This window comes from Microcebus murinus, chromosome 5 (assembly GCF_040939455.1).
Source record: "Microcebus murinus isolate Inina chromosome 5, M.murinus_Inina_mat1.0, whole genome shotgun sequence".
In the NCBI taxonomy this organism is placed as follows: Eukaryota; Metazoa; Chordata; class Mammalia; order Primates; family Cheirogaleidae; genus Microcebus; species Microcebus murinus.
The window spans coordinates 8,525,376-8,551,269 of NC_134108.1; the positions used below are offsets into that span (position 1 = coordinate 8,525,376).

The window sequence follows — 25,894 nt, forward strand, 5'->3', positions numbered from 1 at the left end:
TAATCCCCCCTGAAAGTCCTATCTCTAAATACAGTCACATTGGGGCTGAGGACTTCAACATATGATTGGGGGTGGAGGGACAACTCAGCACATAGCACTTTGCCTCTGGTCCCTCCTGGATTCAGAACCTTCCTCCATACAAAATACATTCATTCCACCCCAACAGCCATGACTCATTCCAGCATCAATTCTGAAGTGTAAAGTCAAGAGTCTCATTTAAATATCATCTAAATTAGATATGGGTGAGACTTGAGGTATGGTTTATCCTCAAGTAGAAATGCTCTCCATCTGTGAACCTGTGAAACCCGGTAAGTTCATTCCCATTGCAAAAGGGAGAACCTAGAAGTAAGAAAGGGTTGACGGGTCCCAAGCAAATCTAAAACCTGGCAAGGCAAATTCCACTAGATCTTAAGATCTCATAGCCCCCTTTGTTTCTCTGCGGTGCCTCCAGGCCTACGCAGGTGTCAGCACTGCTCTCACAGCTCTAGGCAGGGGTCCCACCCCTACTGCTCTGCCCCCAAGGCTCCAGGTGAAGGCCATTTGGTCTGTTGAAACTGAAGAGGTGGCCCAGCTCATCTCCAAATCACCTTCAAGGTCACTTTTCTCTCCTCTTGAATGATAGTGCAAGCTAACAGCTAAGCCACTTCATCATCCTGACCTGTCAAACCCAAGAGGAGCAACAGCCTCCCTTCGTTTCATCTCGTGCCTGTCCACTGCAGTTCAAACTGGCCGTGCATCTGCTGGTATGCTCGAACCAGCTCTGTATAAGTGACAGTGCAGCCACCTCTCTGGTGTTCACTTTCCCAACATGCTTTCTTATTTTTTTGTGATACAAATAGCCCGAAATTTTTCTAAGTCTTCAAGTTCTGGATTCTTTTAGCTTAACAGGTCCTTCTTTAATTCATCTCTCTCCTTTCTCATTTTATTATAAGCAGCCAGGGGCAACCAAGCTGTTCCTTCAATATTTTGCTTAGAAATCTCCTTAGAGATCTGATTTCATTGCTTGCAAGTTCTACTTTTCCCAAAACACTAGAGGAATAGCCATATTCTTTGCCACTTTGTAAGAATCATCTTTCCCCCAGTTTTCAATAACACGTTCCTCTGTTCTGACTCTGACTTCACGATATTTCTAGCATGCACCTCAAAACTCCTTCGGCCTCTCCCGACTGGCCAGTTAGAAAGTTTCTTCCACACATTTAGGTATTTGTTACAGTAGCACCCACTTTCTGATACCAAATCTGTATTGGTGAGGGATCTCCAGAGAAACAGACCAATATGATAAACGTATGTGCGTCTGTTTTAGCATAAAGAGACTGATTGATTTTTTTGTTTTCTGGAAACAGAGTCTTGCTCTATCTGACTAGAGTGCTGTGGTGTCATCACAGCTGACAGCGACCTCAAACTCCTGGGTTCAAGTGATCTTCCTGCCTCAGCCTCGCAAGTAGCTGGCACTACAAGTATGTACCACAACACCTAGCTAATTTTCTATTTTTAGTAGAAGTGGGGTCTTGCTCTTGCTCACACTGGTCTCGAAATCCTGACTTTAAGCAATCCTCCCGCCTCAGCCTCTCTGGGTGCTAGGATTACAGGCATGAGCCACTGTGTCTGGTCCAAAGAGATTTATTATAAGGAATTGGCTCTCACAATTATGGAGGCCGAGAAGTCCCAAGATTAGGGCATCATCATAGCTGGTTCCTGGTGAGGGCTTCCTGGCTTGTAGACAGTCACCTTCTCATTTTGTCCTCACATCGCCTTTCCTCGGTGAATGCTCTTGGAAATAGAGAGAGCTCTTTGTCTTCCTCTTCTCATAAGGCCAGAAACTATCAGAATAGGACCCCACTTTTAGGACCACATTTAACTTTAATTCTCCCTAAAAGCTCTATCTCCAAATATAGTCACATTGGGAGCTTGACCTTTAACACATGAATTTTGGAGGATACAATATAGTTCATAGCAAGCTCTGACTAAAGACTGCTTTAGAAAATTTGTGGATTTTTGCTAAAAAAAATTATTGGGACTCGTGCTATCTAGTATAAAAATACACACTGGTAATTTGAAGAACATATTTGTCAAGTCACTTGAACAACATTTTCCAAAGTGGATTGCAAACTTTAGTGGATAAAAATCACCTGGAGAATCTATGGAGTCACCTGTTTCTAGGCCTCAGCCCAGCCCTAATGAATCATAATCTAAGGGGTGACCTGGGAAGCTGGATTTAAATAAGCATCCCAGGTGACTACATGGAGGTGGGGCATGAACCACCTTTTGAGAAACAATGATGTGGTGGTCTGAAAGAGTTAATCAGGTTCTAGTGATGAGAAATTTCTGGCTTTTCAATGTCAGAAATATTTTCCTCCTCTACAATAGTTTATATAATATATACCATTTAGTTGGCAATTAGTCATATTGAGGCTTGTGACATATCTTCTATTTTCATCATGAAGTATTTAAATCTTGACTTTTTAATTGAACTCTTGAAGTGCTGAAGTTTTCTTTTCACCCAAAAAGGTTTAGAAACTCCTTAAAAGCAGATTCCTTGGTATTGCTTAATACTTAGGAGTCTCAAGTACTTCACACAAGGGAGGCGCGACCAAATATTTGCTGATTTGCTTTGCTTTACAAATTTTAATGCTTTTAATTATAAAACAAAGTATAAAAATAAAACGTGTCATTCCCCAAAGGACTGTGAGCAAGTGCGTTAGTTTGTGTTTGATGAGAGCTGACAAATGTGCACAGGCGGGACAAACAGGCCCATGGGCAGCGGGGGCCAGCGCAGCCTTGGCGCCCGCAGCACACTGTCAGGGGCGATTCACGCACACGGGGAACACACAAGCTCCCACTCATTTTCCGCATTGGCTCTAGGCACAGACTCTGCACAGCCGCATCCAGGGGGGCCCTGAGGGCGCTGACACTAGCCAAGACTCGAGCTGCACACTCGGGCTCAGGGCCTGCCCCACGGACCCCGGCCCAGTCACCTCTAACCATCGCTGGCTCTTTTCTTCTCTCTTTCCCTGAAGGTAGGTTTTCCTCCTAAGTTAATGTTCACTCCTCTCTGTTCTGTTTTTCTCACTGCACCTTCCTTCCGAGTCTTCCCCCTCCCTCCTTTCCATCTGTCTCCCTACCAGCCCCAATTCTTCTACTAGCTCTCTCTTTTCTTGGTACTAGCTTGTTACATGAGTTGAAAGACAGAAAAACCGACTAATACCCAATTTTGGAAAGTTCAAAAGTTACCGCTTTTGATTTCATCCAGTAACACTAGCAGCAGAGTGTGGTGGCGGGTCCGAAGGAGAGGGGAACAGCAGAGGGAGGCGAAGCAGCCGTCCAGGGCAGGCTAGGATGACGGCTAGCCACGTGCCCTGCGATCACACTGGCTTCAAGGACGAAAAGAGAGGCAGAGGCCAGTCTAATGGGTAGGAGAGTGAGAAAGTGGAGACGGCAGGCACGAACTGAAAACTAATGCAGCAAATCCAGTGCTGTTTCAAGGTCAGGTGCTCGCTGGCACTGGGGCCACCAAGACGACTCACTTCTTTCCCCACAGGTCCTCAGGACTCAGCGGGGCAGAGCCTGGGGCACGATGACCACGTGTGTGGAGGAGGACACAGCAAAGGGCCCTAGATGGTGCTGCTCATCCCTGCAGTGGATGACGGGGAAGCTTTCATGGGGAGAATGTTCGAGCCGGCAGGACTGATGGGCTTGGACACTGGCCAGCACCAAGTGGCACAAAGAAAAGAGCACAGTCCCTCCCCTCTGGAGCCTCACAGTCTAGGCCCCCGGAGAGGTGTGCAGTGAGCAGCCTGAATACTTAACTGAGCAATGGAAATCAGCACTGGAGAGAGGTTTCAGAAGGATGGGGTGATTCATCATGTCAGAATCTTTATGGATGAGCAAGACATTTTCACTGGTGACCAGCTATAAAGCAGTTAATACTGGATTAGTGAGGGCAGAAGCAGGGGGCTGGGGAGTAGGCTAAAGGTTTGAAAATTGTAATGATATCATCCACTCTGGGAGAGCAGAAACTATATCTCATTATTATTTTCCAATTATCTCAATATTACATTAAGGTACTCAATGAATACTTGATAACTGTAAGAGGAACCTCTCACTCCCGTGAGGCCATGCCAGCTGCCCCTTGATTGAGAGCCGACGTTCCCTTCCCCCACGGCCCCGACTACCTGCCGCCTTACAGAACATCACAGAAACCCGCCAGAAAGTGTGTTTAGAGAACTGGTCACTTAAATAGGATTTGGAAACACAGTAGCTTCAGGACGTTGCACCTTAGCCAGCACAGGCTCACATTTCATAAACAGGCATCACCTGTACATGGCTGCAAGGAATAAGGCCCACAACCGCACAAGAACAAAGCGTGTCCCGCCAGCGAGGGGCCCACCTGATTTGCTATCTGTCCGCGGGTCCATGATGACAAACTCTGGCCGCAGCTTGCTGATGCGCCGCCCCTTGAGGATGGGCACCAGCCCCCCCAGGTACTCCAGGTAGAGTGTGTAGCACGGGCCGCCCACCTCCGGGTCGTCCTCTGTGCGCTTCATGGTGCAGTGCAGCCGCTCGTTGCCAGCCGAGGGGTAGCTGACAAAGTCTCGCATGTTGTTGGGGTCTGGAATTGGGGGCTAGAGGCAGGACAGGGGGAGAAAAGGAAGAGCTAGGACTCCAGAGAGAGAGAGAGAAAGAGAGGGTGGGCATGGGGCAGGTCGGCTAGAAACGTCACTGTCCCTCTGACGGAGCACAGGCTGGGAGGTCGGGCGCGGCTAACTCCGTGGCGTGGAACGGTGATTCCCAGCTGTGTGTGCAAGGAGAATCTCCTGGGAGCTTTTGAAAAATACCTGAACCAGGATCCCCCCTCAGACAGTTAAACTGGAGTCTCTGGGGGTGGGCTGGGGCACGTGTATTTTCTAATACAATGTAATACACCAAGGTTGGGAACAGCTGGTGTAGAACCAATATTGTAAGGCAACTCAAAAAAAAAAAAATCACAACAGATTCTAAAACTCTGATGTTTCAGGAGAAAAGTAACCAACAAATCAGTCTGATATAGAGAAGTGACAGAATACAAAGAGGAAACAAGGTGGGGAGGGCCTGAGGTTAAGGGGAACCCACACTTGCATAGCCACTGGCAGATCCAGTCTGTGCGCTACCACTGAAAACAGACTGGTTTCTCAAGTTCCCATCAGTGTAAAAGACGACTGACGCCAGTGCTGGGCAGGGTCACCCCTCCTGAGCACAGTGCTGGGAGCGAGCCCTAGATCAGGAGTGGGTCCCATCCCACTATTCCCTAACTAGGTATAGAGCAAGTTATTTAACTTCTATGAACTTGTTTCCTGCTTTCTCAAGTGGGAATAATGACAGCATTTGCCAGGAAGTCAGGATTGAACAAGATGTATTTTTATAAAGCACTCGGTGCAATGCCAATACTCTATAGCAAATGCTAAATGAACATTCATTCCTTTGTCATTAGGATGACACAGGAGGCCAGCTGGGAATTTCGGCTTTGCCATGAGAAAGATAATGTACATCACACAAGGCAGATCTTGCAGGGACACTGACAGGGACGCTCGGGGCAGACTGCAGGTGTGGGAGAACGTGGCAGGACTCTGCAGAGCCACACACGGCCGCCCCGCAGTGCTCTAGTGGAGCAGATGGGCCCCCGTGCTTGCCCTGGAGCCCTTGCCTGCGTCCTGTCTCCGCTCTCCTCCTGGCGAGCAGCGGGGAGCCAGCCCAGGAGAGGGAAGGAAGGGGAGGGCTGCAGGGCTTTACCTTGATGGTGGGGATGAAGGCGGTGGAGAGGTAGGAACAGAGGCGGGGGGGCAGGGCCAACTTGCTGACGTCCTTGTCCTCCCGCAGGGTGCTGGCGATGGCCTGCTGGCACAGCAGCTGCAGGCTGGACACCCGGTGTTCCACACGTACCACGTACAGGGCCGGTCCTGATGCCATCAGCAGCCGTGAGTCCCGGTGGCCCCAGCAGATGGAGATGATGGGGCGCTGCCAGGAGTGAAGACAAGGCAATGCTTACGTCACGCTCTTTGTGGTGAGCAAAATAAGACAACGCATGCTTGCCGTAAGCAAAATAAAGTGAGTTGAGACTTTTGAGAATATTGGTTTTTAAAGCACAGCAGAGAATGTTAAATACTATAGTATGAAAATTCAGTATTTTTATTAAAAAGCAGTTAGATCCCCAGGCCAAAGCACAAATAAAGCACTGAAGCAGTGCTATAGTGCTCTTTTACACACGTTATCTCATTTAACTTGGCGCCATGAAATCTGACCTAGCTCTGCAGAGTGATGTTCTTACCAGCAGGGGGATCACCCTGGGGTAGCCCCTGTTCCTTACTGATGCACCGGGTGTCTGGATCCCCAAATTACACAGTGGTGGTCCCCAAAGCTTGGGCAGGTGTGAGAAGGTGGACCAGATGGCCCTTCCCTTCTGTCCTGACAGGCAGCATTTTAGAGTCAAATTAACACTGGACTTGGGGTCACCAGCTGTGTGACCTGGGGACTGTTCCACAACCTCTGGAAGCCTCCCACTTTTCTCTGGACTCAAACAGAGGCACTGTGAGGACTAAAGGAATGATAGTGCCACGGTCTCTCTGGGCCCATCACAGGCTACAGCCCAGAGGTATGGCGTCACCTGACGTTCAGCTACCCTCGGCATGGGCGGGGCAGGGAAGGAAGACGGAAAGCTCTCTCAAAGGGAGAGGGGGGAAACATAGTTCCTGTGGTGACCTCACTACAGTCGTGGCCATCATTTTTTTTGAAAAGGCAGGCTGAAATCCAAATACACAAGTCAGAAACTTCTTGTGCTAAAAAAAATCCAAAGCTCGGGGGTGTCATCTAGAGAAGGAAGAAAGGAAGAGGTGAAGGGCTGTGATGGAGAAGCAGTGAGAGATTTGTTCATTCCGATCCAGGCAGATGGAACACTAATTTAATGAGGTCTTGAGGGATTTCAAAGATCAGAAGTGGGAATACCAGATCTTTTATATAAATGACAGACAGGAAGGGAATTTTCACAACACTTTAGTGACAAACATCCAGATAAAAAAAACACAGGAAGACACTTCCTTAAAATAGCTTCTAGGGTCAACTAATCCTGGTTTCAACTTCAAAGCAAAATTCAAGGCTGAAGATAACTCATCTTCCATTTCTACCATGTGAGGCTAGGCAGCCACAAGATGGGACAATACTCACAGCCCCCAAGGAGCACCATGTGTTTGTCAGCAAGGGAATATGCAATGAAGTATGGGGGCTTCTGGAACACTTCCCAGATGGGCTTTCTTATGAGGTGACCCACACAGAGGGCAGACCCCATAGAAGGGGCCTGTAAATTTAGGGCAGGGCATAATCACCGCTGAAGATAGGGCAGACTAACACATTAAAAAATACACACAAAAATTTCTCTGGTATGATCAGCCCCCAGGAGTGCAGGATAGGACAGAGGCTCTGTTAGTAGCCAAATCATGCTTCATCCTAAAGGTACACTGCTGGCCCTTTATCCCTGGACCCCTAAGACAATATTCACAACTCAGGGCTCAAGTCATGAAAAGCAGTTTCCAATCAGCACAACCTGACTGGTTCCTGCTGGCTACAGAACACCAGACACTTCCTTCCTCTGATTTTCTACTTCTCTTCAGCCCCGCTACCTGCTCTGCCAATGGTTACAACTCAGACACTCTAGATTTATCCTCCTGCTCCGTCCTCCAAGTTCTGTTTTTCATAGTAACTACCGTGTTTCCCTGAAAATAAGACAGGGTCTTATATTTATTTTTCCTCAAGAAGACACCCTAGGGCTTATTTTCAGGGGATGTGTTATTTTCCCCTCAAAGGCTCAGCTTGCAGCACGCACAGGATGGCCGGGACCTGCCAGGGGGAGCCGACCTTGTTGTTGGGGTTGCCTGCACCTTTCCGGTCACCTCTGGGATAGTAGCTGTCACGATGGGGCAGATGAGAAGGGCTGCTCATCTTCTTTACCGCTCTGTGACAAAATGCATGGGTTGTGCAGATATGCTGCGTAGCCACGCCCATCGCTGGGTATTATTTTCGGGGTAGGGCTTATATTGCGCAAATGCTTAGAAATCCTGCTAGGGCTTATTTTATGGGTAGGTCTTATTTTTGGGGAAACACTAAACTCTGCAGAGCAGGTGGCAATATATTTTATATAAAATTATCATTGTAAGTATGTATATCTCTTACACCTTTGCACCAAGAACTTAAACCACTTATGCAGACTTTCAGACTGGATGAAAATCATCTGTGACATTTACATGTATAATCACCACCCATCATGACAAAAATAACCATGTCTGAAAAATTTACTACATTCCAGGAGCACAATAAGTGCTCACATATATTACCTCACTCGATCCTCTTAACTCTATAGCACAGGTATCATTATTCTCATTTAACACACGAGGCTAAGAGAGGCTAGGTAGCCTCCTCACAGCTAGTCACTGGCAGAAAAGCTGTGGTCTTGCCCCCTAACCCCAGCTCCATGGTACTTATCTTACTCCAAGGTGCTGCCTCTCTGAAGTGTCATAATGTCGATACAACAGCCTAGAGACTATGTAACGCCCCACTGAAAAATTTAACTACCTGTCAGTAACAAAGTAATGAACCCAAATTCTCCCTTGTCCATTTGGTCAAGGCTATTTTACTCAGAAACTAAGCAAACATATCTACAGAAAAGGCAAGTAGACAAGAGAAGAAATGGGCTGCATATGGCAAATGAATACTGACCTGGATGACTCATCGTGGCAGAGAAGAAGCCACAGGTGATCAGCAAGGTAGAGTTGTCAGATGAACACTGAACAGCGTACATGGAAGGGGCGGGGGGTGGTGCTACTTCAAACCAGCATCACACTGATACAGACAGAATTCTCAGCCAAGTAGGGGTGAGAGGACTTGGAAGGTTAAAGGAATGAAAACTAGTACCCAGGAGAAAAGAGATGAAATTATTTAGCCTGGAGAAGTGGTACCTGCAGGGTCTCAAAGGAATAATTATCTGGAGCAACATTACCAGGAAATCCCCTCTCCTAAGAGCAGGACAAGAATACCAGCAGGAATTCACAATAATTAATTTGGGGTGCAACACTCACTTACTTGTCCAAGTCAGTGATAGTTTATTCGGCAGGCGGATACACTGATTTGATTTAGTTTTTATAGTATAAAGTCCATATAAGATGGTAAAGTAGCAAAATAAATGCTGGTACCTTTGCCACAATAATTTTTACAGCTGTATTGGGAAAATGGAGAAGAAATGACAGATAATGAAAATGGCCCCTGTTGTATGAAGATGGTAAAGTTATCACTGATGTGGGGAAAACGAATGGCTGCGAAAATGAAGACCATTTAGTCAGAGGCCAGGCGACAGGGCCATGCCCTCTCAGGGCCTGTAAGTCTGCATAAGGCCATAGAAAGTCCCTTTCTATTAAGTCATCTTTCTTTTTTAAAATCACATTACCAGGTGGTGCTACTTTTTCTTGTGCTGTTTACTGGTACTGCAGCCTATGCGAGTCTCGCTACAAATGCTCTGCCGTTTTGGAAAGAACAAGAGTCAAACAGGGGGCTGCACATGCCCACAGGCATGGGTGTGGGGCATTCACCAACGCTAATCTTGATCTGGATGCCTCACAATTATCGATTTCGGTCCCTCCGTCCTCTGGGTCCGTCCTCTGGGTTCAGCCCCGCTGGGCACAGCCTGCGTGCCCACACACCGCCCAGAGCACCCTCTCCCTAGGAAGCCCCACCCACCGGGACGAGCAGTGGCAGAAGAGAAACACCCCAAACGTCAGTTCCAGTGAACCCCAGGACGCACAGGGGCCGCACGTGCAGCTTTCACAGACTCATGCTTTTGTTTGACCAGCTGCTGTCTGCTGGGGAGAACTCAGCTGTAAGTCTGCGAACTTAATCTTTTCCTCAAATCACACAAAATGACTATTTTTAGAACCGATGGCTGCAACTGTGAAGTTGATGACACTCAAATCTTAATTTGCGTAAGGAGGTTTGTATGTTTTGCACGTCTAGATCGGAGCTGCATTTCAGGACATGTGCGAATGGTCTGATGGAGCCAGCGCTCAGCCGGAGAGGCCGTGGCCCTCGTGGTGTGGTTTGGAGGTGCGTGGCTGAGCCGTTCCTCTCCAGCATCTCCCCGAGAAGGAACAGAGGTCGTGGGCTCTGCCTCACTTGCCTGCCACCACGACAGGGAACACATCTGCCAGGCCCCGTCCCAGCTCCTCACTCCAGCACCTCACCTCCTGCCACCACACGAGGCTCGCCAGGCCTCCAGCCAGCCATTTACTCATCCACTGAGGTGCTAATCAATCATGCAATAAATATCTGCTAAATGTATACCAGGTGCCAGATACATGCTAGGTATGAGGGGTGTAGGATGCTCACCCAGTATACTGCAAATATTCCAAAACCTGAAGAATATCTGAAATCCCAAATGCTTCTGGTCCCAAGCATTTTGGATAAGGGATACTCGGCTGTATCTCAGTATCTTTGACAGGGACTATCTAATAATGTCAGGTAGTGAAAACCCTATGAAATGAAAATAGAGTTAGGTAGAAGGCTGGAAAAAGAGCCAGGGTCACTTGAAGCAGAAGAGAGCAGGGAAGGCTGCATGAGGATGTAGTCTGAGCAGAGGCCTAAGCTGGGGACACTTGTTTTTTAATTGGAACTGAGCAGCTTCCTCACTGTATTATTATTTTTGTATACAGCAGCAAGTTGAATGGAGCCCTCTAAAAATGTAAAAGGAACAAAAAGCAGATGTCCTTTACCTATTAAGGACAAGCTTTTTAAGCAGGATTAAGTCAACAGGTAACAAAAGGGTCAAAACCAGCCATGCTGGCCGGCCCCAGACAGGGAAAGAAAGGTGGCTGGAGCACAAGCTTCCAGCTGGCCAGGCCAGGCTGAGGACTGGCTACCTGGCCACCTGCAGTCAGACTCCCACAAAGGCCAGACGGTTCCCTCAGCCTTCCTTTCCCACGCTTGGTTCCTCCTTTCTGCAGGTCCCCTGAGGAAGACGGGGATCTCTGTTTTAGAGGAAATGCACCTAAGAGGGGGGGGATGTGTCATGTTTGTACAAGCATGTGCAAAACAGTTCACTTTAAAACAGACCAAGTAGGTGATCAGTCATCGTCAAACTGTGCTGGCTGGAGCCACAGACAGTTATAACGATTTGGTCACCAACTAAGTTGTGGTAATAAAAGCTAGCTCAGGTTTCAGTGAGCCATATCTCAGTTTTAAATGAACACAACCATTCTCGTATATTGTAAGCAGGTAACACCCACGTAGGATGTTCTAACCTATTTACAGCAAATAATGGGAAAAGCACAACCATGGCAGCTTCGTGAGAACAGTGTGCTACTCAATAAAAGGACACAAAAGTATTTTTGCCATAAGATTCTCCTTGGAGAGTATAGAAGTCCACGTCCATAAATGCAATCACTTATTCGACTTTTCAATTCCCATATCTATCTTCTTCCTCCTCCTCTCCCAATTTTTTTACCCAAATAATGCATATCAACAACCAAACCTTACAGAATATAGGGTGACTACCCATTATAAAACTTGCCTTTAATGCCAGAAGTCCATAAAACAAAACAAAAAAACCCAGGCCCAAATTACTAAAGTCTGTAAACTTTAGTCAGTAGTGTTAATGCAAAATCTGTTAGCAGATTTTCAGATATGCAAGTACATATAGAGAAGCACAGCTAATGAGATAAGTTACCGCATTTTAAATTACAACATGTAGGACGGAAAGGAAAATAAATTATAGTACATTTTCTTATAAGAGCTTCAGCCACGGGCATTGCTGTTACAAGTAAATCAAGAAAATCAATTTTAAAGCTGATGCTGCTGCAAGTCTGTACCAGACAACGGCTTTGTGTGAGATAACCTACAATTTAATTAACTTGGAAATAAATTATCCAATCTAAATTATATTTAGTTCTTTTTATAAGCAGACCAATAAATTGCCTAACTTCCTTCCGCTAAAAAAATGTCCCTGCCTTTAGACTCCTTGAATAGCACAGCATAGATCACATGTGATTTTAGAGTCATTACAGATGAGTTAACTTAGTGCTAAATATAATTAATATTGTATGTGATTTTCAATGGCATCATTATTTGACTTCATATTATTGAGGCAATTTTTTCAATGGTTGAAATGGACCCTCAAATGAAGAAAGAATCAATAATTTATTAAAATGCTGAGACACTGTAGGAATATTTTTCCCCAAAGGAAGATCAGTCAAGCCCCCTCTCTTATCTCTTGAGTCCAAATAGTTTAAATTTGAGACCTGTGTTAGTCTCACGTGTAACTGATGAGAATGTCTGCAACAGTTTCGGCCATCAACCCTCTACTATGTTCTAGGCACAGTGAAAGTCAGAAAAATGAAGGAAACATGGTCTCTGGCTTCAAGAAAATAAGACAAATTGAAAAGTCTAATACTTGCCAGAAGTATTATGAGCCCCAAGTGTTCACAAAGAGGGGCTGCAATCTATTGGGCAGATTTTTTTTAAAGTGTGACTGAGCTGGCACTGAAGAGGATGACCTCCTGAACTAAAATGATAGGCAGGGACATTCTCTGCTGAGGGGACAGGACTCAGGAAGGAAGAGGCTCTCAGTCAGACAACCATGGACAATGCTGACTACATTTGGTGTGTGTTTCAGCACTTGAATTCACAAATATTCTAATAAACACAAAAGCCTTATGAACTCAGAAAGGGCTGAAAATTCCCATCCTTTCCTCCCTGCCACTCAGTTGGCCAGAGATGGAACACCAGCACCAGGTCTGATCACGAAGGGCACATGGCCTCCTAGCTCCAACAGGCAACAGAAGGACTAAAGAAAGCCCATGTTGGCACCAGTCCACTCATAGACCCACCAAAAAGTATTTACTTGGCATCTACTGTGTTCCAGGCAATGCACAGCAGTGGGGCCATGACTGTAATCAAGGTAATCTCACCTTCCATCCTAAATCCACAGGGACTCTAATATCTATGCTTGTTTTGCCATATACCCTGGCCCCACACTAACGGCCTCAACTCTATCCTACTCTAGCTCTTTCCTGGGCTCATTTAGAACAACTTCACTTCTAAAACAGGAATTTAAAATCTATCCAACTGCAACTTCCCATTCTGTTTTTATCACTTCCTCCTAAACACATCTTTTCATGACTTCATGCTTCCCAGCCTCAGGTCATGGAGTATCCAGCCAGCCAGGTTTCATGGCTGCCCATTTCCATAATATCCTCAGCAGTTCCCTAGGTTCCTTCCACGTTGGAGGTCTTTTTGCTACACTAACCTTCCCAATTCCTAATTTTAGGCCATCTGTATTGCTTCTGACTCTAGGATTGTAGTGAAGGTGTGGACAGCATTGACTCTCTCTCTAACATCATGCCATCTAGCTCCAGCTGGGGCCCCATTTCAGCTTAGTATCTCCAACGGCTTATGCGTGGCGCCCCACAGCCCTGATGCCAAGTCTCCCCCATGCTTTCCATCCTGCCTTTAGTTGGCTGAGAAGATAGAGGTGGTCCTAAAACATGTGCTTTGGCTCCCTCCTTTCCCTAAAGATCCTTTGTCTCTTTCTTCCATCTCTCCCTCCTGCATCTCTCTTTCTGAGTAACCTCCCCACTATGCCCAAACCCACAGCTTCCAACCTGCACCGGGCCCTTACTCCATGCTGTTCATTCTTTTGCTTATTTCTTTTTTTGCCCCAAAGCTTTATTATTTGCTTATACACACAGTCTCTTCATCTCAGGTTACCACCTTCTCGTTGCCTTCCGTACACCCTGTCCATAGTCACTTGTATTCGCTGCCTCAACTTCTCTACTAGCTGCCTTGTCACTAAGTCTTGATGTTGGCTGTTGCAGCTTCACCTCCAGCACCCGGACCAATACTCGGCACACAGATGGCTCAATAAAGACTGACGGAATGAATGAACCTTTTACAATGTGACTCTCATCACTATTCTACTGAGACCATTTTTGGCTTTAAAGCCTCCAAATCCAATTTTTCATGTCTGCATCCAACTGTCATTGTCTTTCTTGACATGTTTCCTTTAACAGTTCTTTATGATGTTCCTCTTCCAGCTGCTCCTTCTTCCTTCTGCTGTGTGCTAAGTGAAGGCTATTATGCTACCATCCAAAGTTTTATGCTTGGCGCTTTCCTCATGTCTCCTTTCTCTCTAGTCATTCCCTCAAGCATTTAATACAATCTCATTTCTCCAACTACGGCCTCTACACAAATGATTCCAAATCTTCATCTTCAACCCTATCTCTTGCCTGAGTTCCAGTCCCACATTTCCTACTGCCTTCCACACCCAGACCTGTGGCTGGGACTTGTCACTAAAATCATCTGCTTTTACTGCTACTGGCATCCTTCTCCTGGGCTTCAAGGAGCCAAATCCCTATCATAGCTCTGATCCTGTCTCCTCCACTCTATTTTCACTGTCCTCGTTTGCCTTCCCCATTCTTTCAGGCTGGGATTATGGCAACACTGCTGGATCACTTCCCAAAGGGCTGCCTTGCCTCTCCCTTGCTCGTATGACGTCTAAACATCTGGCTAGTGCTATGGTCTGGAAGTGAACCTCCCAAGTTCTTGTTGAAACCTAAACCCCATTGTGGTGGTTTTAAGGTGGGGCCTTTTGGGAAGTGATAAGTCATGAGGGTTCCACCCTCAAGGATGGTATTAGTGTCCTTATAAAAGAGGTTGAAGGGAAGTGCCTCACGCTTTGCTCTCTGACACCTTGTGAGGACGAAAGGACAAAGCGCCACCTATGGGGCAGTCAGTGACAACTCACCTGACACTAAATCTACCCCAGCCTTGATCTTGGACTTCCCAGACTCTAGAACTGTGAGAAATAAATTTCTATTATTTATAACTCACTTAGTCTAAGGTATTTTATTACAGTAGCCCAAACAGACTGAGACACATTTGAGAACTGATACATTTGGTCCTAAAGCACTTTTCTAGTCTTATTTCCTGTTGTTGCCCTTCATATAACTCATGCTGTAGTCAAACTATATTCTATTTCTAAAAGTAATTTTTATTAGTTTTTTTTCTTTTTCTTTCTTTTTTTTTTTTTTAAGAAACCATGCTACAATTGCCAGTAACTAAAGAAACCAAGAGAAACAAATGGCAAATAATTTTAAGTTATCTGATCCCTGGGAATTACATAACTTACCAAGCAATGCACAGCAATAAGATGGGCAATCCTCAGGCTCATTAATTAATTCAACTAGTATTTGCCAAGAGTCTACCATGAGCCAGAGACTGTCATAAGCATGGTGCAAAGCCTGGAAGAGTAGGCACCTAGTATATAACTGAGGAAGAGAAAAGTCCAGAAAGGCAGGGTCAGAGGAGAATGGAGACCTAATTCTACAGAGGATGGGAGAATGAGATCTAATTCTACAGAGGATGGAGGGCTAGCTTATGGTGGTCCCTTTAAGGATCAATAGATTTTTTTTTTTTTTTTTACTTTATCTTACAGACTGTAAGAAGCTACTGATCTTACTTGTGGTTTTACAAAAATGACTGGGGCTGCAAAGTGAAGAATAATTTGGAAGGGAAAGGTATGGCTCAAACACAGCACGTGAGATGAGGGTGGCTTGGACTAAGGTGGTGGCTAATGTAGACAAAAGGATGTAGACACTTAGATATTTGGGAGATAAAAATACCCATTGGGATTCTGTGGATAAAGAAATGGCCCAGAAAAAGAGTCAAGGCTGACTATGGCTTCTGGCTTGAGCAGCTGACAGATGGATGGGCCACGACCTGGACGAGTGTATTTTCGTGGTGGATTATTCTGAGGTATGAGCATGTTGAATTTACAAGGCTTATGAGATGGCTAATGGGTTTGTGAAGTAGACAGTTGGATCTACCCAGGTCTCTTTCCTAGGCTTCAGACCTTTAGAAAGATAATAATTAAAACTGTAGGAATGGTTGAAATTGCTTGAGGAATGCTGAGTGAGATCAAAGGAGAGACTAGGCAGAGCTGAAAAAATACCCACAAATAGCAGGTGTAAGACTTCTTTTCCCCAAGTTATCACAGTACCAGGTAAACAGTTCTACTTCAAAATTTAAAGCATTCCTTTATGATTGTTTGTCTTCCTTAACTAGCTTCTGAGTTGCCAAGAGGCATGGCATGAATTGTCTCTTCCTTGTTCAGCTCCAAAATACCAGTGGCTTAAAGCTTAGTGCCAGCCGCACAATAGCCCCTCGAAATATGTGTGCTGAATGCTTGAATGAGTGAACGAATACACTTATTTGCCCAAGAAGATATTACACTATCAAAAGATCTATTTAAATCCTATAACACAAAAAACAACCTGATTGAAAAATGGGCAAAGGACTTAAATAGACAATTCTCCAAAGAAGATAAATGGCCAGTAAGTCTATGAGGAGGTGCTCAACATCATTAATCTTTAGGAAAAGGCAGATAAAAACCACAATGAGATACCACTTCACACCTAACAGCATGGTTTCTAGGAAAAAGACCACAGAAAATAGCAAGTGTTAGTGAGGACATGGAGAAACTAGAATCCCTGTGCAATGTTGGTAAGAATGTAAAATGGTACAGCTCTGCTATGCAAAGAATATGACAGTTCCTCACAAAATTAAAAACAGAATTACCATATGATCTAGCAATTCCACTTCTGGGCACATATCCAAAATAATTAAAATCAGGGTCTCAAAGAGCTATCTGTACACCCATGTTCATAGCGGCATAATTCACAACAGTCAAAAGATGGAAGGGGCCGGGCGCGGTGGCTCACGCCTGTAATCCTAGCTCTCTGGGAGGCCGAGGCGGGCGGATTGCTCGAGGTCAGGAGTTCGAAACCAGCCTGAGCAAGAGCGAGACCCCGTCTCTACTATAAATAGAAAGAAATTAATTGGCCAACTGATATGTATATAAAAAAAATTAGCCGGGCATGGTGGCGCATGCCTGTAGTCCCAGCTACTCGGGAGGCTGAGACAGAAGGATCGCTCGAGCCCAGGAGTGTGAGGTTGCTGTGAGCTAGGCTGACGCCACGGCACTCACTCTAGCCTGGACAACAAAGTGAGACTCTGTCTCAAAAAAAAAAAAAAAAAAAAAAAAAAGATGGAAGGAACCTAAGTGTCCATCAATGAATGGTAAACAAAATGTGGTATATACATACCATAAAATATTTTTCAGCTTTACAAAGAAAAAAATTCTGAGACATGCTACAACATGAATGAACCTTGAGGAAATTATGCTAATGAAATAAGCCAGTCACAAAAAGAGAAATATTGTATAATTTCATTTATATAAGGTTTGTAGAGACAAACTCCTAGAAAAAGATAGTAGAATGGTGATTGCCACAGACTGGGGAGGAGGGAAACAGGCAGTTGTTGTATAAAGGCTACAGAGTTTTAGTTCTGCGATATGAGAAAGTTCTGGAGATTGGTTGCACAATAATATATGAAATTAAATAATTCAAACTTGAAATAATTCAAACCTAAAGCTGTTAGAAACTTTAAATTATTCCTTGAGCCTTGAGAAGAACGTGGCTATGCAGCCTGAGTCAAGTGGCCTGCAGCTGCAACTTCTGCCTTTTTCTCCCCTGTAAATAATTATGATCAAATGTTGCCGGAATAAGACCCCCTCAGATCACTGCCCCTCTTCATGGAGTAATAAAGTAATCTTCCTTGGAATGTAGCATTCTGTAACTAGTCAAATCATTGTAACATATGCACTAGTCTCATAAGGAAAATGCTGTAATCCTGCTAAAATTTCTCTGTCTCTGTCTATGGATGTGAAACCTTAATGTCTCCATTTTGGAATGCTGACTCCATTTGTCTGGAGTCGGTGTCTGCCAGATGGTCATCCTCAAGTTTTGTGATCAAAAATCTCTATAAATTAAAATCCTAAGGCCCCCCCAAACCCTGTTGATGGAACAACCTCCCTCCCCCATTGGCCAAAGGGACCTCAGAAAAACCTTAAAACTGAGTTCCCAGCCATGAAGGGAAGGGAGGTTGCACCATCCCCTTATTCCTCCCTTTTGGTGTTTAGACTAATTGCAAACTAGAACCAAGGCCATGCAAAGTAAAGGTGAAGTCACACCTACAGGCCATCAATTTGCTTAACGGATCACTTTGAATATATTATGGCTTGTACTGAAGCATTCCTTTCTACTGACTCCAAGTCTTTAGACAAAGCTTTATTTCTTTAGCCAATTACAAATCAAAGAATCTCTGAACCCATCTATAACCCATAAGCTCCCACTCTGAGGTGTCCCACCTTTTTGGGCTAAATCAATGTATACTTTCTATGTATCGATGTATGATTTTACCTGCAATTCCTGTCTCCCTAAAATGTATAAAACCAACTGTAACCCCCCCCACCCCCTCAGGACCAGCTACTCAAGGCTTCTTGGGTGTAGGCCAAGAAGGCCATTGGTCACTCAATATTTGGCTCAGAATAAAACTCTTTAAATAATTTTATAGAGTTTGGGTTTTTTCTGTTAGCAACTCTATATTTAATAGTTTAGAATCTCATTATTTAAGGTTGACAAATATACTTAATACTACTGAACTGTACACTTAAAAATAGTTAAGATGATGAATTTTATGTGTATTTTATCACAATTAAAAGAATATTTAAATATTTAAATAATTCATACCTTCATCTAATTATAAGTTTCCCCAAATCTGTTACACCTGCCACACTGGTGAACTGCATGAGGTTAGGCCGTAAGAAGATTCTTGCTTGTTAACACCTCCACCAGTTGTCAACTCCCTCCCAGACCTGTCTCTGTTCCACTCTGCTGAGAATTTCATCCTCCACTACAACTGACCCAGAAATGGACTGGTCTAAAGATTTCTGAGAAATAAAAACAAATAGAAAGGGGCCCACCTGTGCATACTTTCTTAAAGATTTTTAAGCTTTTTTTTGGAACTTATTGTTTAATAATAATTCAGTTAAAATGTAAAAGTACATCCCTGACATAACTAACATAAAATCAGAGTGTGATGGGTTTAGGACATGCCACCCCCAAATATGACTGCAGGGGACCAGAATAAGCCACACCAAATATGCCTCCTAGGCATATGGATAGTTGTGAGCTGGTTATTTTGAGAAACTGCAAACATAGGGAAAGCTCTGAAAAGTTACCCTTTTGTAAGAGAAATTTATATCTATAAAGGAAATCTGCATTTGTAGGGATGTTTTCATCTTTGCACCAGGTAGAAAAGGATGACTGAATTGCCTGGAGACTCTTAATCAAAGGAGCAGGCATGGACTTCAATCTGCAGAACAAACTCCACCCATGTTTTATGAGATTTCTCTAATCTAGGCTGTTTGCCATACCATTCTTTCTACATTTCAGCAAAGCATTTAAGTCTAAGCATTAAGTCTAAGACAAGCTCTTGAGATGCTCTCTACGGATTTACTCATTTCTCTGGGTTAACTCCCATGTATACAGGAGGTGTACATGTCATTAAATTTCCGTTTTTGTTTTTCTCTTGTTAATCTGTCTTTTGTTACAGGGATGGTCAGCTGAGAACTCACAGAGGGTAGTGGGGAAAATTATTTTTCCTCCCCTACAAGTGAATACCTGAAGATTCAGCACTCACTTCTGAAAGTTTCTGGTTTCTACTCCAGACTGAAGATAAACATCAGCTCACTCAGCTTCACTATCCACTCACTTGACTGGTAAATGGAATAAAGCATTCTGGTTAAAAAGCAAAAACTGCTTTTCCCCTTATTTCTCCTAGTTTACACACCACAGTTTAATTGAGGTAAAAAAAAAAGATTAAAATAAAATTTGGCAAAGATAATTACGATAAGTATAATCTACTCATGAGTATTTAACAGAAACTTGGGGGCGGGGGGATACAAGCATAGTAGTGTCATTTCTTGAAAACAGGCCATGGTGAAAATGTACCTATTTCTTAGGAACATGCTCACCTGCACAGGTGTGTCTTAGGACGCACTCACCTGCACAAGTGTGTCCAGTGTGAAGATGTGCTCCCCACGAACGTTGTAGAACTTGACCATGGCACTCTTCAGAAGCGGACCATTGGCAAGCTCACCAAGCTGGGCCTGCCGTTCCATCCCAGCGACTGCCAGTAAGTCCCCCTGTGTGCACCACTGGGCCACAACCTCTGAAATCCCAAGGAAGAAATGGTCAGCACAAGGACATGGGACTTTGTCTACTATCACTCAGCAAGGCTATTGTTTGTTTTCAGTATTTTAAAACATACAGAGTCTAAGCGAATACAACAGTGGCTCTTTCCCGTTCTCTGAAGGAAATAAGGACCTATTTCTCTAAAGACGATACAGACTCTATTAAAAATAGGTGTTGGTTACATAAATGGTGGATTGTAGCTCCCCTGAAACCTAACTAAATCAGGCAGAAACTTAGAATAATAAAGCTGGCATGTTAAATATCTATCTCCAATACCATCACTTCCATGAGGCTTGTACAACTTATTTTTAGAGAAAGCAAAATAATAAAACCTATGACTGTACATGATGTAAGTGCTCGTTCCACTGCTGTGTCTTCCACTCCCAGGTATGATTCAGATAACTTATAAATGCTAAGAGTAAAAAGTAAATCAAAAGCAAAGCCTAAGTTTCTATTCATCTGATCTCTGGGCACCACTGGGAAGATACGCTCAGATAAGGGACGTGCGTGTACAAGAGGGCCCTGTTATTCGACATCTGATGACCTTGTGGGGGCTTAGAAAAGAAGAAAAATACTCCTGCTGGGTGATAGTACTGCTAGAGAACTTTCCACATGGAGAGTCAGTGCCCACCTACAAGCCATTCAGTGCCTAGAAGAAAAGGCTATTAAATGGTTTATCTTATCTCAATGTGAGTTTCACTTATTTCTTGCTGGTAAAAAAGAAGCTCTTAGTACTAGTAAGATTTATGGCATACTTTTTTTTCCTCCCTCAGGAGCCTAAAACTATAATCTGGTTTATACAGAGATCTCTGAAATCTAGAACTAAGTGGCTCATTTTGCAGAGACGCTGAAGGGAATCTGAAGAAAACGCCCTGCCACCACGGGCATGGATTTGACAGCCAGGGCCAGAGTTCAGCAGTTCCCGAGCTTCATCAGCTCACAAGTGACCACAACATCCCTCTTGTTCATGTATGGTCATCATTTTACGCCACCATCAGTATATTCTGAGGTCACTGATGTTCTTTGATTTCCTTGGAAAACTGGAGCTTGTTCCCTGGGGCAAGAAGTTCTTCCGTAGAACTGCTCATAAAGTTAGCCACAGAGCAGAAGCTCAGGGGACAAAGAGGGCCGAGCCAAAGCCAGTACAGACAAACACAAAATGGAAATACCGCCAGCAAGCTGGAATAGTAAAAGCATCCATAAAGGGTATCCCCTGTTTTTTTCTAATAAGAAATAAAGTTAAGTACAAATATGAATAAAGTTCATATTTGAATAACATATGAATAAAGTTAAGTACAAACCAGGAAATGAAAACTCACATAAAAGAACTCAGTAAACATCCCGGTGAGTATTTCTGTGAAGACGGGAGGGAGAGCCAGAGGACGTGTGCACACACTAACTGTGTTTCGGACACGCAGCGCCCAGACCCACCTTGAGGAAAACCTGGTCACAATCATGAGACGGAAATGACCTCTCTGACAGCAGCTTTGGGCACACAAGGAAACCAAAAGGAGAGGCCACTAACCTCAACATGCAAAGAAGTAACAAGTATGCCAGAGTCTACGGTTTCTTAAGACAGAAACGTCACTGTAATGTTGCAGAAATAAAGATGACAGCACCAATTCCAAGGCTCCTCACCTGACCTGCTTTGGTTAGTGGGTGAGTCAGTAACTTCCATTCTTTCATTTATTTTTAAAATAAAATTATTTGAATTGTGTCACAAGGTAGAAAACGAGGACAGACGAAATAAACCCTGGGCACTCGGGGGACTCTGCTTACTAGACAGGTAAGAATGAGACCAAATGTTTGTGAGCAGACTCTCTGAGACTTCTCCAGCACAGCTGCGGTTATACTGAGACAGCTGTCATCCCCAAAGGCAAGTCACTCTTTTAAAAAAGAGTACATCCCATATAAATAATGCCATTTCTTGTTCTGACGATTATAGAATCAGTAGCATCAGGGGATACAGTAACAGAGGTGGGCTCCTCTGAGGTTTGGCATAAACCAGCCCTGCTCGCAGGATGGCACACCAGTCACCAGGGAAACAGGCCGTCACCTACAAGCCCGACGCAAAGACTTCAGGAGTAGCACTGAGGAAGAACCACCTTCAACTGTTCAGTGTCAACCCAGGGTACGTGAGTACCCTCCAGGAGCTGAATTCCTAGGGTTGGAGATTAAAATTCTCATAAATAATGGGAAAATGAAAGTAAAAGCAAACATACATTCGATATCTAGATGTTACTATGATGAAGAAAAGGACATAAAAGTCTTGCTATGGTCAGGACAGAATTTTTCTGTTTCAGAAATTTTTTATAAAAACTATGTCTGTCTTATTTTAAAAAATAATCCCCAATATCTTTGCCCAAGGTTCTGTAATAATTTTATATGTTCTAATCTCTAAAAATTTGTTTTAGAATACAACCTAAAAGGAACCAGCTAATGCTCTATTCCGTAGCCCTCCTTCCCCCTTTCCTGAAGCTCTTGTCATGGAGTCTCTAGCACTTCCCATGCAGGGATACAGGTAGTTCCAAAGCAGAGAAGCCGTCCATCCTCCTGAAGCACCTATTTTTCTCAATGATTTTGGGGTATGTTTCGGTTTTTGGCCTCTTACATATTTTACACAAAGAAAATCAGCAGATGTACCTTATTCTACTTCAGCCAGACAGTCTTATGGGTCTTTTTTGGTAAAAGCCTGGAAAGTCATTTATAGTCAGAGATAATGAACATTTGATTCTATTGTGTTAACAAGAAGCCCCTTGTGTGGTATTAGTGCTGGTTCAAAAAGAGGCAGCCAAGTTTTAATAGGAAAAAAGTGGTGCTCTTATCAAATACCAGATATTGCAGCTAACGCTTCCTCTGTCCCTTAGCTTACCATGTCAATGATTTACCTCTTCATAAGTCATTAGGTACTCGCGCGCACACACGCATGTGCGCATGCATGGGGGGAAGATAGAAACAAATTAATTGGCAAAATGTGTGATGGTAAAATAATAGGCAAATTTTTTTTTTTTTTAGACAGTCTCACTCTGTTGCCCAGGCTAGAGTGCTGTGGCATCAGCCTAGCTCACAGCAACCTCAAACTCCTGGGCTCAAACAATCCTCCTGAGTAGCCTCCCGAGTAGCTGGGACTATAGGAATGTGCCATCATGCCTGACTAATTTTTTCTCCATATTTTTTTTTAGTTGGCCAATTTATTTCTCTCTATTTTTAGTAGAGAAGGGGTCTCGCTCTTGCTCAGAGCTGGTTTCGAACTCCTGACCTTGAGCAATCCTCCCGCCTCGGCCTCCCAGAGTGCTAGGATCACAGGTGTGAGCCATTGCCACGGCACAAATTATTTTTCTTTAAGAAGTGTGTCTCAAAAGAACAACTGTATGGTCAATCAATAGCTTATGTTATTTTAATGAACTAAAAAAAAAAAAAAGTAGCATGTGTTTAGTGAGCACAGAAAGGCCTGAGAAGAATGGCATGTGTTCAGTGAGGACAATGGTGACAAATCAGTACCAAGGCCAGCTGCAGGAGCAGACAACACCATGGGCTAAAACCACCCCAACTCAAAAATTGCCTGATTTTCTTAGTGTGCTCAACGAAATGATAAAAAGAGAATAATTCTGCAAAAAACCCAAAAAAAACCAAAACCAAACAAAGCTCAGGGGGTTTGAGCGCAGGGGGAGATAAGAAGCACCTCTGAGGTTTGCTTTACCACTGGGACACAATTGGCTTGGGGAGGGAATTTCTGGACTCGTGACTGAATTGTTTTCCTCAAGAAAGGGTCAAAGTCACAACAAAGGATAAAAATCCCAAGTAAAGTGAATTAATTCAGTACTTATCGCGTGATGCACTTAAGTTCCCAAAGTGGAGTTACTCGGCAGATTTTCATCCACAGCAGAACTTCTTCAGCCAACACCGCAAAACAAAATCAGACCCCGCCAGCCTGGCCCTGGCCCCACACACAGATCTGCAGTGAAAACCAAGTGTCTGCCTGATGCAGTAGAGGGCTGGTCACGGGACTAGGAGCTATTTGGGATTCTAAGTTCTTTTGCACATGACGTAAATTACATGTTGGAGATAAACGAAAGGATCTCATAAGTCACCTTTCTTCCCTGGAAAAGTTCTTTGATGATTTTCCTTTGAGAAAGCACGAGAGAAAAACCAAGCGTATCTGAGACCCTTTTAGTCCACCTATGAGACGAGTGAATGACCTGTCTATAACAGAGCAGATGACAGCATTCTGTGCCAACAATGACAGCATTCTGTTTATCTCTTCCCAGCATTCACTAACATAGCCCATAGGTAGCAGATAAAGAATAAATTATAAAAACAATAACAACAAAAAATACTGCTGCTCACACCACATGTAAGACGGAGTCCTTAAAATATTCTGATACCAAGACAGAAAAGAGAAATTGCCTACATACATCACCGTTGGGACACAGAGAAGGAGACCCCCAAGTACGATGCTCTGGCATGCTGAGCACTCTGAATTAAAAGAAACTGAAAGGCCTTAGAAGCTGCCTTAGAACCAAAGACTTTCTAATCTTCTCTTATTTCCCCCTTATTTTCCTAGCACAGAGAGAAACTCTCTCTGGAATTTCCTTATCTAAGGATATTTCTTTCCAAAAGAAATGCAATTGTCTTAAGACTTCCCTCCCTAGGAAACTCATCAAATAACCAGGAAAGATTTAACCACTCCAGATAGACTTTTCATCTGTTCTGAGGGCAGCTCTAGGATGTTGCCTGGGAGATTTCCTATATACAACCAGACCGGCCCTGTTCACAGCGCAGCTCTGCCCTCCGCCGCCCCCAAACCTGCCAGTCCCATTCCGTTTCTAAGAGAATCCTAATGTTTGGCTCTTAGGTCCACTCATTTCCCCTAAAAATCACTTACTACACATCACAATTGCCTACTCTCTCCACCCCCATTTCCCTCTCGCCTATGAAAAGGGTATATAAGCTTTAACCATCTGGCCTGTGGGTCTCACATTTTATGTGGTTCTAGTGCTTACACATGTTAATAAATTTATATATCTTTTCTCCTATTTATCAGTAGAGTGTCCATCGTTTCAGGGAGCCCTCAGAGGGGATGGAAGGGAAGCTTTTCCTCTGCCCCTACAGCACCTGTTGGATGGCACCCAGTCTGTTTCATTTTAATCTAACGTTCTGAAACTAGGAATACATGGTACAAAACCCTGTCCCCCAGCGCAAGTGTAAAACGATTAAAGTTTTTAGATTAGATCTAGGCTTCTAGCTAGGTAATGACTAGAATGCTAAATTTGCCTGTATCTTTAGAATAAACCTTAAGGGAAAAATTTTCACATCTGGAAGGGCTACTTTGGGTTCCCTGCCCCATGCACCTCTCATGCGTTCCTATTCCCATCCTGCACATGTGGTTGGAACATGCTAGAAGTGCTTGCTCCAATACAACCTGGTTTGATAAGCACAGTACAAATGATACATTCAAGAAGTAAAAAATAAAGTTTCCATAAGCAAGGCAGTGAAAAATTAGAAAAATTCACCCAGTAAAGACTAAAAAGGAACTGAGTGGTAAGTATATTATTTTTAGCCTGGACCAGATATTTGGTAGAGAACCAAAGTTCAGGATTCCAGAACTAGAGACAGGTTCTCAAAAAATCAATACATTTAAGGTTTGAAATGGAATTTTCAAGAAAAGAAGTAGAGCCTAAATTAGAAAATACATGAGAGACTTTATGATGACCATCCTTGTATTCTACCTCCAT

The 25,894-nt window shown here is 43.9% G+C and overlaps 1 protein-coding gene across 3 annotated transcripts in view; it reads right to left on the reverse strand.

The window, feature by feature from the left end:
• Positions 1-25,894, reverse strand: part of TULP4 (TUB like protein 4) — a 223,667-nt gene that overhangs the window by 23,150 nt on the left and 174,623 nt on the right. For all 3 annotated transcript variants that reach the window (XM_012759592.3, XM_012759593.3, XM_012759594.3), the window contains exons 7-9: positions 19,970-20,136; positions 5,767-5,991; positions 4,388-4,622 (exon numbers count right to left, since the gene is read on the reverse strand). In XM_012759592.3, the coding sequence (XP_012615046.1) occupies positions 4,388-4,622; positions 5,767-5,991; positions 19,970-20,136 (627 nt within the window). The remainder of the gene's footprint in view (positions 1-4,387; positions 4,623-5,766; positions 5,992-19,969; positions 20,137-25,894) is intronic.